At 38.9% G+C, this 15,373-nt stretch overlaps 2 protein-coding genes across 3 annotated transcripts in view; one reads left to right on the top strand and one right to left on the bottom strand.

Moving 5' to 3' along the window:
- Positions 1–11,723, bottom strand: part of LOC105667643 (uncharacterized) — a 38,914-nt gene extending 27,191 nt beyond the window's left edge. The window contains exons 1-3 of one of the 2 annotated variants that reach the window (XM_012359564.2): positions 11,589–11,723; positions 10,956–11,059; positions 7,678–8,159 (exon numbers count right to left, since the gene is read on the bottom strand). In XM_012359564.2, coding sequence (XP_012214987.1) covers positions 7,678–8,064 — 387 coding nt within the window. In that variant the 5' untranslated portion in view covers positions 8,065–8,159; positions 10,956–11,059; positions 11,589–11,723. Of the gene's footprint in view, positions 1–7,677; positions 8,160–8,733; positions 9,047–10,955; positions 11,060–11,588 lie in introns of those variants that run through there. The other variant, XM_012359565.2, reaches the window with a different exon arrangement.
- Positions 11,724–11,738: 15 nt separating this feature from the next.
- Positions 11,739–15,091, top strand: LOC105667640 (dihydrolipoyl dehydrogenase, mitochondrial). The gene is made up of 7 exons (XM_012359559.2): positions 11,739–11,879; positions 12,408–12,693; positions 12,774–13,140; positions 13,218–13,562; positions 13,674–13,765; positions 13,872–14,197; positions 14,660–15,091. Exons 1-7 carry the CDS (start codon positions 11,835–11,837, stop codon positions 14,723–14,725), a joined length of 1,527 nt encoding a protein of 508 aa, XP_012214982.1. The 5' UTR covers positions 11,739–11,834; the 3' UTR covers positions 14,726–15,091.
- The last annotated feature ends 282 nt before the right edge of the window (positions 15,092–15,373 follow it).

The raw sequence follows: 15,373 nt of genomic DNA on the forward strand, positions 1-15,373 counted from the left end.
TTTTTTTTTTTTGAAGGTCAATGAACCTCTGCAAGACTATCTTTCACTTTAATATGCATCTCGTGACTACGAGGGAAATGATCGGTAGCCGCCTCAGATCACCACACGTTCGAAAATTGTATACTTAGGAGCGGAATTCGTTTGCATTTCGTTTGCAATCTAAGAATCCGCGAGTCGATATTTCCGCAGCGGAAAAAAAGAGAGGAGCGATCTCCAACCGCGAGTTGAAGGAGTCAACTCGGGTACTTTATTACGCGAGTCGAGAGCTCATCATGTGTAATAAAAAAAAAAAAAGTAGTAGCTTAATTTTGCCAGCGTCATCGTCTGTGCTAAAGAAACGGAACAATGGCAAGTGCAATTTCCGCGAGGGCGGATTCGCCTTGCGCGGCTTAAGACTCGTAATCGCGCTTTGAAGGACCGGCAGGGACTATAGAACAATCGCGAGTCAATAGCGCACTCGACTCGCAAAAAGATGGGTGCGCGCGTGTTCTTGATATCCGCGTGATACTTTTTTTTCCCTAATTATCATTTCGAGAGGAAATAATTAATTAAACATCACGCCGCGTTTAACTCGTATCGGCGATTTGATGGAAAGTCGCCGAATCGTTTTCTCATGTCGGACGGCCGCGCCGGAAATGATTTCACACCCTGTATAAAGAATCCTCGTCTACCGCGCGGAAACTAGTTTCTGAGCGCGCAACCAGTTTGTGGTTAATTAATGCTGCAAGACCGGTAGCCCGCCGCGACTTCGAAAGTGCGTGGAGCAAATGTATCGACGGCATTTGCCCGCGCAACAACCTATTATTCATTATCTATGAATCGTCAACTAACAGTAAAATCGGAAGGATCGGTTATGCGAAATCTCTGAGACACGCAACTTCCGCTTCGATTAGATTACCGGGATTGAATATTCGAGTCATTTTATCGCCATGCCTTCGCCGTTCTTAAATTAGATGCTTTTACAAGTTTTCTTTTACTTTCTTTCTTTCATGAAAATTCTGATATTTAAATGAGTTTATATTACATTAAGTTTAATCTAACTTAGTCGGGCTGGTTTTGTTAATAATCGGATGATTGTTTAAAGTTCGCGATACGTGCAGCTGCAACGTGCTGGCCATACAGCCAGTGTTGTTTCTTCGATAAGCGTTATCTCGCGTTAATTATTCGACGGGCGTAACAAGGTTCACGATTCGTGAGGCGACTCGTGAAGTTTACTCTGTTAACAGGAAGATTTCAAGTGAAAAAGATAAATGTGACAAGCTGTAGTTTCTGTCCTTCACAAAAGAGGCAGAAATTGATGTAAAAGATTTTACTCCATTATTTTTCTATCAAAATTGCATCTTTTATTTTGCGACTAAAATTAATTTATGTCCCGCGACATTAAAATTATATCCAAGGCAGCGATACGATCGGCAATCGCCTGCACAAACTTTAGTATTTTATTTTTCGTAAATATGAATTTCTCTGAAAAAAAAAATTAAAAGCGTGCGGCGCAGATTTCGATAAGGCAAAATCGCGCAATAGCGAGAAACCTATTGTACACGGCACCGACTACACAATGATCGCCGATGGTGAAATATGCGAAGACTCTATATCGCGATACACGCACGCACGCACGCACGGGCGTGGCGTGTGTCGCGAAGGAACGCAAAGAGGAAGGCAGGCGTTTTCTCGGAGTTACGCAATTGCCGTACTGTTTGTAGTCTCTCGCGTAAGACGCAATTCGCGGCAGCGTTTACACCCGTTATATATTACACGCGTTATATATTACACGCGTGCCAGCGTCGCGACGTGGGCGACGCGAAAGGAAGAAGACGAAATTCCAAGGTCGTGCACGGATATCGAGATACTGCGCGGCGTGCCTTTCTAATGGTATGTTTATTATCGTCGATGAGATATCTCGATCGTTTATAAATATCCGAATTTTCCGAATTCTTCTATACAACCTGAATAACCAATACGTAATTTTTGTTGCGCCAGATCGGAACCAATTTTTGCGAGCCTTTTTTACGAGCTTTATTGGAAATCCGAATAGATATATTGCGAATTAAAATTCAAAAGTTTCATATAAATTTATCGTGAAATCGGAACAATCGCTATTTGCACGTAGCAAATTTTAATCAAGGGCCGATCTGTGAAAATACTATTGACTTTATTCGGACTGATGTGAGTCAAAAACGCTATTTATAGTTGGCTTTCGGTCGACTGATAAATATCGAAAAAGTCGCGGCTGCAATTCCGCATTGTTGCAGTGTTTGCCGATATCATGCATTGGGTCGTCTCGCGGTTTCGCGGTATTCAAAAAAAAGTTAATTTATTCAACGGGAGACCAAAACTAAAAATTTCACATAAAAGAGAGTGGAAAAAAGTTTCTAAAAAAGCAGCCTCCACAAAAATAATGCTCCCAAAATATCGCACAATTTTTGAATAACTAAATATAATGCAAGATAAAATGTAAAAATTCTTTACGACTGAAATGTAAGTGTGATATTAAATACAGATTATCTCGAAGTATTTACAAAATTTTAACGCCAGAGTTTATTGTGTAGAACGCTTGCGATAATATCTTCAATGTTTTCGCCTCTGCGCGTCATTTCTGCGTCTATATGAGATGTCACAATTCACGTAATAGATCTGCGTCGTGCATGCACATTGCATGTTCGCAGTTTAAGTGAATGTTAAGCTTAAAATTTGCTCAACGATATTATCGATTATTTATGGAGAACGAGTTGCGCGATGAGAGATAATTGATAACTCGCGTCAAATAAACATGCAAAATAAAATTTGGCAATTAATTATATAGATTAATTACAACTCTCTCTCATATTTCATCTTCGAATATTAGCGTCATTATTTATCGAACATTTGTTCAAAATCTTGTGAAGCACGTGATGTATTATTGAACCTCCTTTTTTTTCTCTTAAAGTACGTAAATATTTGCCTTTATCATCGACCGCGCCACTCTCGATATGAAAGCCCGAGTCCTTTCGCGATGCAATCGCGTGGGTTTTAGAATCGGCAGTAAGGAGCGCGAAAGGATCGTTGATCGAAAACGGCGAACCGTACTTACGGTTTTACAAGCCGTGACTACGAAACTCACTTTGAGCTCTCCTGCACGATCGGTGAAATCACGCTGACGCACCGCCGCCACGTCCAGAGAGACAGAGGATCCAGGCACGAGATCGCGGAACCAAAGCACGCGGCGAAAAATCGCCGTTCAAGGCACGAGCGTAAACACCGGACTGACGAGACGACGCGCCGCGCCGTGTGCGAGACCATGCCGCGACCGACTTCGATAGGCTGCTTTCACACCGAAGCCGCTCCACGACACACTGTGGGGATGCAGCATCATGCTCTTTTGGTTGGTCGGCATCTGGACCGAGCAACCTGCGAGGGACGCAAACGCGATGCATACCTCAGTGTGTTCCTGAATCTTTATTTTATATAATAAAGTATAAATATAAGCGATATAACATGGCTGTACGTAAATCATTTTTAAAATAAATTTATTTCATAAAAAACGAAGATTCAGAATTAAATTAGAATTTAAAGATAGTATTTATATTTTATTTCTTGTTTATGGAAATTTAATGAAATATCTTAATATTTTTCTATTTATATATGCACATTAATTCAACCTCCTCGTTAACGTAACGGTTTTTAGAAAGGAAAGACGGATAGAAAATTCTCCTTTCGAACATTGATTTTAGAAATTACAGAAATCAGATAAGATAGACAAGTCATAAATTCGAAAGACTCGTATATCTTTTGGCGAACGCCAACTCAGACAATTTAGCTTGGTTATTAGTAAGCAATTTCGACACGGTGATAACTTCGTGAAGGATCAATTGAATATTTATCAGTGACGTTCTCGAGCCGCTTCTCCTCGCCTGGCAATTAATCCCTCGAAATAGCGGCGTTCTCGTCAATATCTCGTAACGCTGCCCGCTGCCGGTCGACGACCCTATGCACCATGTAACCGGTGTATTTCGAGCAAATTTCCAGCTAAATCTCGATTCTCGCGAACGCGCGAGCGCGCCTATATTCTTACAGCATCGCCGCGATAACACGCGATCGTAATGCATTACGTTTTTCCGCAGCGTTTACGCGCGTTTTGCATATTGCTCGTCGCTCTTTGCCGTATCATTTGCATACGCGCCAAGGCAACAAAGTTTTTATTTCTTTCTATTTGATTGTCTGCAAAAAAAACTAATCTCCGCCAAACCGGATTTATCGCTCAAATTATACGCGAGCAATTATGAGAATAATTGTAGAATTTTTCCTGTAATTTATCGTTATCCGGTTAACGATTGAACGACCGGTGTGACTTGCGAGAAACATTCACTTTATTATCTTGGAAATGTTCTTAAAAAAGTGTAACAGGAAATGTCAGAAGCATAACGCGAAAAATGATAATGCTGAGTTTAAAGAAAAAACGTAGAGAGAGAGAGATATGGCTCTCTGTCCAGAAAAATAATACTTTTTAAAAATAATATAACCCCGCCCTTTCTGAACAGGTTTCGATCAATACAGGATTCGATCATAAAGATCGAAATTGAAAATTGAAGATTGGAAGCCGATCAATCAAGTAATCTCAAGCTTAGCTCTTTATTTTGACAAGTCGAGTTCCAATCTCTAATTTGCAATCTTCAATTTCAACGCACAAAGGCACAAGCACTATGAAAAATGTTCAATTCGAAGCACGTGAAATCGGCACGTTATTTATGAATTATTAAAAACGCTTCGAGCAGAAATGTCACATCATGTTGCAGCTCGCGTCTCTGTGGACGACGCTTAATCCGAACAAAGGCAAGGCATCCGATGGAAAAGAATTTGCTGTAGGACTCCCATCCACCCTTTGGATCCGAAACTAATTCATCTCAAGGCCCCGCAGGTCATAATTCACATCTTGCCCACCATCACCAATAAGCGACAGTTCTGAGAATTTCGAAAATGACACATCTGTCACCAGATCGTTTTCGCTCAATGTTTTTTTAAAGAAAAATCTAACAGGAAAATTTCTCTACGAAGTGGCGAACTTAAGAACAGAAAATGATTCGGAATTTTTAAATGACAAGTATTTAAAAAATATCATAATTATGACATAAACGTTTGTTAAATACTTTAATAGAAACGAATGGAATGTAACGTGCGCAAGGAAGTAAATATAATAATAAATCGGAAAGGCGTAATATAAATCGTAATGAGCACGAATAAGAATAAATATATATTAGATGCTAAAGATATATTTTCGAGCAGAGTTTGAACGTCTGCTTGAAAGGTCCGAATTATTTAACACTCAATATCGAGATCCAAACTTTCTAAATCGATCGACCATCTGGAATTTTCGCGTACCAATAATATCTTTCCTTTCTCTACTTAATATAACGTATATAAATCGTGCTACATAGAATTCGCAATTTTTTTCAACTTATTAACCCTAGACGGCGAGCCACGGACAGCGGTAATCGAATCTCCGAGACAGCACACATGTCTTTCAGATGTCTTTAAGACACGCGTGCTGTTTGGGCCGTTGTGATCCATACCGATTTTTACGTTCTATTCTCATTGTAAAAATTATGCAACTTTTGGATTTAGACACGTTTTTTCTTTTCGAAATTTTGTGCAATACTGCGTGTATATTGATTGCGGAAACACTAGTTTAAAGCTTGTCCGCCTTATCCTGCAGACTAAACATTCGGCGCTTGGGCTTCAAATGACCCGGCCACCGCTAGGCGAGAGTTAATCGGTATACGTCCTACTTTCAAAACTGACCAAATCGTCGAATGCAAAACATGCTTGTAATTTTGTATGAGAATAATTTTATAAACTTATACTGCAATGTAGAGCAAATACGTGTCGTAATATATTTTTAATTATGAGCAACGGGAGAATCCATGAAGAAAAATGATAAGAATCTAAGAAAGTAAAGGAACCGTAAAATGATACACTGAGTTTCCTAAATCTTTCAAGGATATCAATAGCATGTAGCGTAAATGCCTTGAGTTTATTGACGTAATTTTATCGCGTGCATTTAAAGAATTCCATTGGCATAAATACAAAACAAAAATGTAAATTCCAGTAAAGAACGGAAAAAAGGAATTCCAATTAGCGTAAGCAATGAACGGAATTCGCGATTGTTGCAATGTATTAAGATAAAAATCGACATAAAATCTGGAACAGTTTCTATTTTCGATTTCTTTTAGCGAATTGTAAAAGAAAATTTGTGTAATATACAGTTCTGCAATTGAAATAATACGAACTAGATTTTGCCTTGGAAAAATTTTTTACCTACTCATGAATATTTTATTTCTTCAATATTTAATCTAAGATGTTATTCCAGCTAAACTAAAGTAATGTTAATTTTAAAAATTTAATTCAATTCTCATACTAAAATTCCATTAAAGTCTGTTTCAAAATCAATTAAAAATAACCACTGGATATCAAATTTATCTAAAAATTTTTCAATTTTCAATAACGTAAACAGGAAACAGTGTATCTGACCTATATTTTGTACATAATCATTTCGAGATTATTTTAATGAAACACGAAAAAGATAATACGAACATAAAACAACCTCGATCAGTTTCAAAAGAAACACGCAGGAGCACAGAATTTCATCAATAACGACAAAAGCGATCTGCTCGGAAGGTCGCCGATTCCACACGAACGGGTTTACTGTTTCTTCGGCGAGGCGTGTGATGCCTGTTTCGATACTTCGTCGGGATTCTTGCGCAGGTCGATAGTGCACCTGTGTGTACATCACGTGAAGAATACCGTTGCGACCAGACGCCGCGCCGGTGGCAAATGCCAGTCAACGATATACGAGCCCTGTCGCGCGAAATCGAGCGCGCTTCTCCGCGAAAATTCGTTTCTCCTTCGATAAATTTACCATAACGAGGGGACCTATTGTGCTTGCATTCTCGCGCGAAAGAATCACTCGTGACTCACGATCGTTCGAACGTTTATCTCTGTTTTTATTGGCACATACGCGCGCAACGCGGCAGTCACGTTCTCCATAATATATCGCCCCTTTCCTGTTTGTCGATAACGCTAATTTTCCTGTGCACGGAAACCGGGTTAAACGAGGTGTAAAAATATCGAATACCAACGCCCGACGAATGCATCGTAAATCATGCGTAAATGCATCATAAAGCAGAATGTTTAAGCGAGTGTGGAAAGATCGCGAGAGGAGATACGATCGAATTCTCATTAAAAAACGTCGCGCTAAAGGTGTGAAACGCTTTATAAATATCGTCGATTATATGTGTACATTCTTGGACAGATGTGCGATATATTTAGCTGATCCTCAATTATCTTGTCTTTTACCAATATTATTATAGATAAATGAAGAAAGTCAAGAAGGCCGTGAATTAATAGATGCCCTACATCGCTCCTTAACCTTTTGACCTATTTTCAATAAGTATGTCTTTAAATAAAAGAGCCTAAATGGAAGGTGAATCAATCAGAACTCGATCATCCTGTGATTGTTTCCTAATCTAAATACAAATTTTTCTTCTTCTAAATAATTCGTATTTATATAAAAAATAAGTCTACCGCAAATCATTATAGCTTGGTTGCAAAAGGCAAGCCTATTTCTTCCACAAGTCTTTCTACAAAGCAATTACTTATCGAATAATCGGTACGATCGAATCGGCGCACATTATTTCCACGTACCTCGTTTGCCTGATTGCAGGGGGAAGGCACTTTGGCGGAGAGTTCCCTCAGGAAGTCCTCGGTGCTCCTCGCGACGTCGGTCGTACTTCCGGCATCGTCGTCCGCGCCGCTTGCGGGAGAGACGTTTTCCTCACCACCGCCATCGCCGCCCTTCTCCCTCGTCCGCTGCTCGTGCTTCGAGAGCAGCTCGCGCTGCTTCTGGAAGAACTCCGGCTCGCTGAAGCATTTCTCGAGGCTGGCGGCGCGTTGAAGGGTCGTCGGCGAGCTCGGAGTCGAACGCGAGAACTCGAGCTCATCCCGCAGCAGGTTCTCCGCGCTCTTATTGCATATTCGCGGCGGATCCTGGTCGCGAAACGTCCGCCGCTGCCCCTTCGATACTTCGCACATCGCGCGCTAATCAGAAGATATTTTATCGCTTGGCGTCGAGGCTATTCCGCAGCGTGCGTCCAGCGTCATTTCACGCGAACATTTCTCGGACGAACCTGAAAAAAATCCCAGATTTTTCTCAATTATTCATTCGCTGAATTAACGATTGATAATTATATAGCGTGTGCGATTGTTTTCCACGATCATTTAAAGTATTATTAAACTACTATTATTTTTAAACAATATATACTTAAAATACATATTTTCAGATATCTCTATTATAAATTACAAATTCGTATTATGAATTGTTAATAAAAAGTTTTGTTACTTGCTATTCTTTTATACAACCATTTTATATAGACGATTCATTGAGATTACTTTATGCAACGCATAATGATAGCTCGCGCGTTTTTAGTTCGAAGCTCAAAATTCACGCGCTTGAAAAATTACACGAGAATTAAATCGCAAATCATAAATATACTTATAACATATTTGTAAATAATATATTTCACGCGATAAACGCCTCGTTAATTTTCAATTCGCGCGTTCGCGCGTTCATGGCACAAAAATGCTCGACGTAACACGATAACGATTCGCGTTCGCTCTTCGGTGTTTTGTTTCAAGGTTAGAATCACTCTATCGCGCGGGATGGCGAGGCAAGGACAAAACGAGATCGTTTGGCAAGTGTACCTGTGCAAGCACACGTTCAGCGAGACCCCACGGCCGCTCGATCCTTCCGCGAGGACGAAGACGCCTCGTGCTGCGTTTTCGCGACACGACGCGCGCACAGACACCACTACCGCGAGACTATCTCACTGCGAGGGACGACCACCCCGACGTGCGTCATGCGGAGGGACATCTGTTGCCCCTTGCCCGCGACACCCCTCGACGTGAGAGCGAGTGAGGACGCTCGCTTCCTCTCCTTCGTGCACGCGAGATCGTTACGCTCGCACCACGCACGCGTGATGTACGGGGTGGCGCGTGGAAAACAGACTCGGCACTGGCAATTATTAATGTTGAAGGTGCAATAAGTATTAAATATATCTGTACTTTTCTTTCGCAGCTAAGTATAATTAAATCAATTGAGGCTTATGTGACTTTAAGATAATCGAGAAATAAGAAAATTTTTCACAATATTCTGCGGAAAGTCAAAAACCGTGTTCAATTCGCAAATTGATTAAAAATATCCCTTTGCTTTGTCACCTTCTTTCCTAGTTTAATATTGCTTATTTTATAATAAATTATATTTTTTGATTCAGCAAACTTATTCGTAACTTTGAAGAATCTGTGTTTTATTTCTTTATTTTTGCGTGTGTATTACATCACCCATGATTATTAATTCATGATATTTAAAATAAAGAGTAAACAGCGTTCACTATCTGTGTGCAAAAGGGCTACCTGAAAATTGCATACGTTACTGCTAACATGTATATCTATCACTTTCTCCCTGTTCTCCCCGTCCCCTTTTCCCCACCCTTTTGCTGTCCTACCTCCCTTACCCTTTATTATTATCGTTTTCTCTTTCTCTCTTATTGTCCCGCTATCCTTGCCCTTCTCTTTCCTACTTTCGCTTCGCCCTTTCATCCTCTTATCGCCCCAATCCACACCTCCCTTTCTCTGTGACATTTTTCCCTTGCTCTTGTTTTGCTTCTCTTTTCTTCTTTTCGCCACGCTTTTCCCGATCTTCCCCATAAAAAAATTGTGGGGCTCGTTGTGAATTATGCCGCGGGGATGCGTAGACGAGACGGCGGTGACGACGTCGCGACGCCGCCTAAAATGCTCATGCGTCAATCGATCCATGACTTCCGGCGAAGGAAGAATTCTTCGGGCTTTGCGCTTCGCGTCTCTATTACTCGCTGAAAATTCGTTTTCCATCCCCACCGATTTCGTTTTCTCGATGTAGAATAAAATTATTCAACACTCGACACGCACACGCAACGCAAACGCATCACGTATATACGAGAGCTTACGAAACCATAATGTAAATAATAACAACCAATTCTTATTGTTTTAAATCGCAAACAGAATTTTATCTAGCATTATGTTGTAAATCATAAGTCGTATAATTTGCAAAGTGATTCTATGACTTTCTCAAAAATTCCACATTACTTTGAATAATTAAATATCTTGAAGTTCATTCGTAAGTATTCATTTTTCTTGACTCATTTGTCAAACATAAATTTCTATTATGAAAACTTAAATATGCATTACAAAAGTGTGAACTGTAATAAAAATTATGTATCTCAACTCAATTGTGTATTTTTTATTTTATAGCAATTAAAATTTGTGAAAAACAAATACATAAAATTGTCATTTTTATTTTAAAAAATAATTAATTACTTTACATCTAACATAAAAAAATGAAAAATAGTCTACACACGAGAAATTTAAAAATTATAATGCTTGTTACATTTGTATTTTATGTCTGAAGAATTAATATTGTTTTTATTATATTAGAGATTCTCTCACACACACAAATTATACACTGTTTTATATTAGGTAAAACGTCACATATACTTATTTCAATTTTTTCTAAATTACTGCAAATTATTTTAATTGCTTCTACTTTCACCAATTTTTCAATTCTCTCCTCTTCAGTTTTATAGTTAGTTCATATTAAATTTAAAAAATTTTTTTAACTTGATGTTTTTAAGTAATAAAATTCTTAAACTTGTTAATAAAACATTTTTTCTCTTATACTCAAAATGTAATATGCTTACGTAGCCAGACAAATACGAAGCAATGAGAAAACTGCGTAAGAAAAAAAGCAAAAAGAAAAAGGAAGTCGGAGAAAAAATATTAAAATTTGATTGTGTTATAATTCTATACTTAAGAAATAGAAATTATTGCAATTATATGCATAATACATACTTCAACACTTATTTAAATAAGACACAAACAATTCTACTAACCAGTTAAAATATTGCAGTTTATTCCACCTGCTGCAGAATCCGTTGTGCTTCGCATCGGCTTCACGAATCGATGAATACCGGAAACTGAGACGAAGTTACGTACACTACCGAACAAAAAACAACCTGCGCATTTCACTTCTGAAAATTATGAATTTGTATCGCGCATATGTATATCGCATTGCGCGAAAAATGCAAATGCAAAGTAAAACGCACTTCGTGTTCATGTATATGCATAAATATAACGATTATTAGACAATTCATTCAACACTGTGCACACATTGTCAAAGCGGGCGAGACGAACGACGACTGTTAGCCGGTCGCGTCGACGGCGCCGTATACGAGTACAATCATCACTACATTCTAGCGAATTTAATTCCGATCAGCTAAATTTTCAAAATGCTACATTTAATGAGAAGTATATCGCGCGCTTGCTACGACATCGAAATCCGTTTTCAAGGTTACGGCAGTTTCAATCCGCGGCGTTTTAGCGATTGACGAAACACTGTTGATCGCAAACATCCGCGGCAAGGAACATCATTTCGACAATCGTCCGTCATTGTAACCGGTATTTCCGGTAAAAGTTTGACTAATTATGAACTCTTAACGAGTAAAATACACAATAAATTATGATACCTGATTACTGTGTGTGAACCGTAGAAACATGGCGTAGAAACGGTCGTTGGCGCGATGCGGGTAACATCGAAAATCGATATATCGATACATCGAGACTGTAGCGCCATCTTGCGTCTTTGCGATAAATCTGTTCGTTTGATGAACGGACCTCCTTGGTGATACTGTCGTGATAACCGGTAGAGCTTGCGTTTCACTGCCGTGGACCTTTTTCCCTTTTCTGTGCTTTCAAGGTCGATCTTGAAAGACATGATGCAAGCCAGTCTTTGGAACCTGGTGACTAATTCTGTTAGGGTAAGTAAGAAACTAAAAGAACACTAAGTAATTTTATTAGCGAGATCGTATCAGTCAGTTTTTAGATAGATATCTCTTTCGTAATATCTCGTAGAATAATCCGCCTTGCATGCTTTTTTTGGCTTATTAGAAAGAACTTTCGTGATCACACTTGAATTAAAGCTACCTTTCAATTTTAAGAGTTTGATAAGAACCCTTTTAGGTTTTTTATTACAACATAAATAACTTCATGGATTGGTTATGTCATTACTTTCTTTGTGTAGCACTTCTTCCCTGCACTCTGTTACACTTCTTACACTCAATATAAATATGTAACGAAATATTAAAGAGAAACAAGAAGCAAAATATTAAAAAAAATAATGAAAAATATAACAAAGAAGAAACCAGTTGATGGCAAGAGATGAAGACCTCTCTCATTTAAATTATTGATGTTTTATACACATATTTCCTGAATCGATAACAATTTTCTTTACCAAATGTACTTATTATGTTAATAAATGCTATAATTTTGTTTTTATTTTTTATCAGCCAACATGCATAAAGCGTGTTCTTCCTGGCATGACAGCTGCCCAGCAGCGCAGGTATGCCAGCACTTTGGACGCAGATGTAGTAGTAATTGGGGCTGGCCCTGGTGGATACGTAGCAGCAATTAAAGCCGCGCAATTGGGCATGAAGACTGTGTGTGTGGAGAAAGGTACAACTCTGGGAGGCACGTGTCTCAATGTTGGATGCATTCCATCGAAATCGCTTTTAAACAATTCACATTATTATCACATGGCACACAGTGGGGATTTGGCAAACCGTGGAGTTGTAGGTAAGTAGTCAAATTCTGGATGGATTGTTCGTTGAAAAATTGCATTACAATAATGAACATTATCGAATAATGTTTTGTAGTATCAAATGTTCAGCTTGACCTCAACAAACTTATGGAACAGAAAACGAACGTGGTGAAGGCCTTGACCGGTGGAATAGCGGGTCTGTTTAAGAAGAACAAAGTCGAGTGGGTTAAGGGCCATGGAAAAATTACCGGCAAGAACCAAGTCACCGCCTTAAATTCCGATGGATCCGTGGAATCAACCATCAATGCCAAAAATATTTTGATAGCGACCGGTAGCGAAGTCACGCCTTTCTCCGGCATTGAGATCGACGAGAAACAAGTTGTCTCGTCGACGGGTGCATTGTCGCTCAGTGAAGTCCCCAAGAGACTCATCGTCATCGGGGCTGGAGTCATTGGATTAGAATTGGGCTCAGTTTGGCAAAGGTCTGTACTAAAGATTATGTCTAATCGAGACAAATTATTGATTTCGATTATGCTTTTCTTAATTTTCATCTTGGCAGGCTGGGCTCTGATGTGATAGCCGTTGAATTTATGCCGTCGATTGGCGGTATGGGTATTGACGGGGAAGTAAGTAAAACCATGCAGAAGATCCTCGCCAAGCAGGGTCTGAAGTTTAAACTGGGAACGAAAGTCACGGCCGCTAATAAGACTGGCGGTGAGATCGTCGTTTCCGTCGAAGACGCGAAGGATCCTAGCAAAAAGGAAGACTTAGCGTGCGACGTGTTGCTGGTGTGCGTCGGCAGGAGGCCGTACACAGACAACTTGGGTCTCGAAGATATGGGCATTGAGAGGGACGAGAAGGGAAGGATTCCCGTGAACAATCGATTCCAGACGGTAGTGCCGAGGTAAAAGCGAGGTCTTAATTGGAAATTGATTTATTTTTAATTTCCTCTAAAATCTGTAGTTAATTACTTCCGGTGCTTCCAACTTTTTCACCGTCGTAATTAAATTCGCAGCATCTACGCCATCGGAGACTGTATTCACGGACCAATGCTGGCTCACAAGGCCGAAGACGAGGGCATAATCACAGTGGAGGGTATTGCCGGAGGTAATCGTCGTTTACGTCTTAAATACAGCCTGTATTCATATCTCGTTTCATCCCTTTTTCTTCAATTGTTGTAATTAAACATGTATTATCTTAACTGTCGATACAGGCGCAGTTCACATCGACTACAATTGTGTGCCGAGTGTGATATACACGCATCCGGAAGTGGGTTGGGTCGGCAAGACGGAGGAAGATCTGAAGAAGGAGGGCATTGACTACAAAGTCGGCAAGTTCCCGTTTATGGCAAATTCTCGAGCGAAGACGAATCTCGAAACGGACGGCTTCAGCAAGGTGCTCGCCGACAGTAAGACAGACAAGATTTTGGGCGTGCATATGATTGGGCCGGCCGCAGGCGAGCTCATTAACGAGGCTGTTCTCGCGATGGAGTACGGTGCCAGTGCGGAAGACGTCGCACGCGTCTGTCATGCACATCCAGTAAGTATTTCAACATCGATTTCAAAGGAGACTTTGCTTTATTTCTATAACGCGCCATTTAATTATTTTATTAAAAGTTTTTTTGAAATTTTCTAAAAATATTGAGAGGAAATATTGAAAATAATTTTTGTTCGATTTGTGTGTCGCCACTACATTTAATTATTAAAGTTACGGAGATGATTTGGATTTCTTCTGTTGAAATTAGATCTTTCAGTTGTAAGTTTTTTCGTGAGCTAATATTGTTAGACATGTCTCGCACATGATTGATATATTTACATGTCCTAAAATGTTTTGAAAATAGAATTACAAGGCGTATATTTTCAATTTTTCTGAATGCCAATTTAAAAGATGAATTTTGAATAGGTTTTGCGCTCACAATGTAAATGATTTTAAATAAACTAAAATTATGGAGAAAGAAGTGAAAAATCGAATTGTATTAATACTTGTGCTTTTTTGTTACAGACGTGCGCTGAGGCACTCAGAGAAGCTCATTTAGCAGCCTACTTTGGCAAACCCATCAACTTTTAAGTTTCTAAAAACGATAAAAGTATCATTACATTTAGTCCATATTTTCATCGTGTGTTCAGCGCTAAATGTGACTATCTATTAACTTTGCAGAGAATATATCGCACAGATAGACATGTTTTAATGAATTCTACGCTAAATGCGCGATAAGAATGTGACACCTTGACTTCTCATCATAGCCTCGATCTAGTCTACGTATCCACGTGACACAAACTGTAATGCATATTGTGCATCGCTGCTTAATTACTTAAGGGATTGTAAATAAAAGTTGAAAACCATTATGCGAAGGTAATAATAAACTTATCTTTGCCAGGTGTATTTATTACGAATAAATGAAAGCGGTATTACGACCGAACTTTCTAATTCTAATTTTAAAAAGCTTGCTTACTTTAAAAAAAAAATTATTTTCGTAATAAATTATTGACTATTGTTTATGTAAACATTAATTAAAATTATAAGTGTTTTATGTCAATTCTTTGCCTGTATTTAGAGCTATCTTGAGGAAAATAAGGAATCGATAGAATTTATGCTAATTTAAATCTTTAGATTGCACCTTGAATTCAATAAAACGTAAAAAATAATTTTTATTTATATAATATTACTTGGACAAACAAAATTTGCCTAAACAAATTTGCTTTATATAAATTAAAT

Source organism: Linepithema humile, chromosome 7, assembly GCF_040581485.1.
Source record: "Linepithema humile isolate Giens D197 chromosome 7, Lhum_UNIL_v1.0, whole genome shotgun sequence".
Taxonomy (NCBI): domain Eukaryota; kingdom Metazoa; phylum Arthropoda; class Insecta; order Hymenoptera; family Formicidae; genus Linepithema; species Linepithema humile.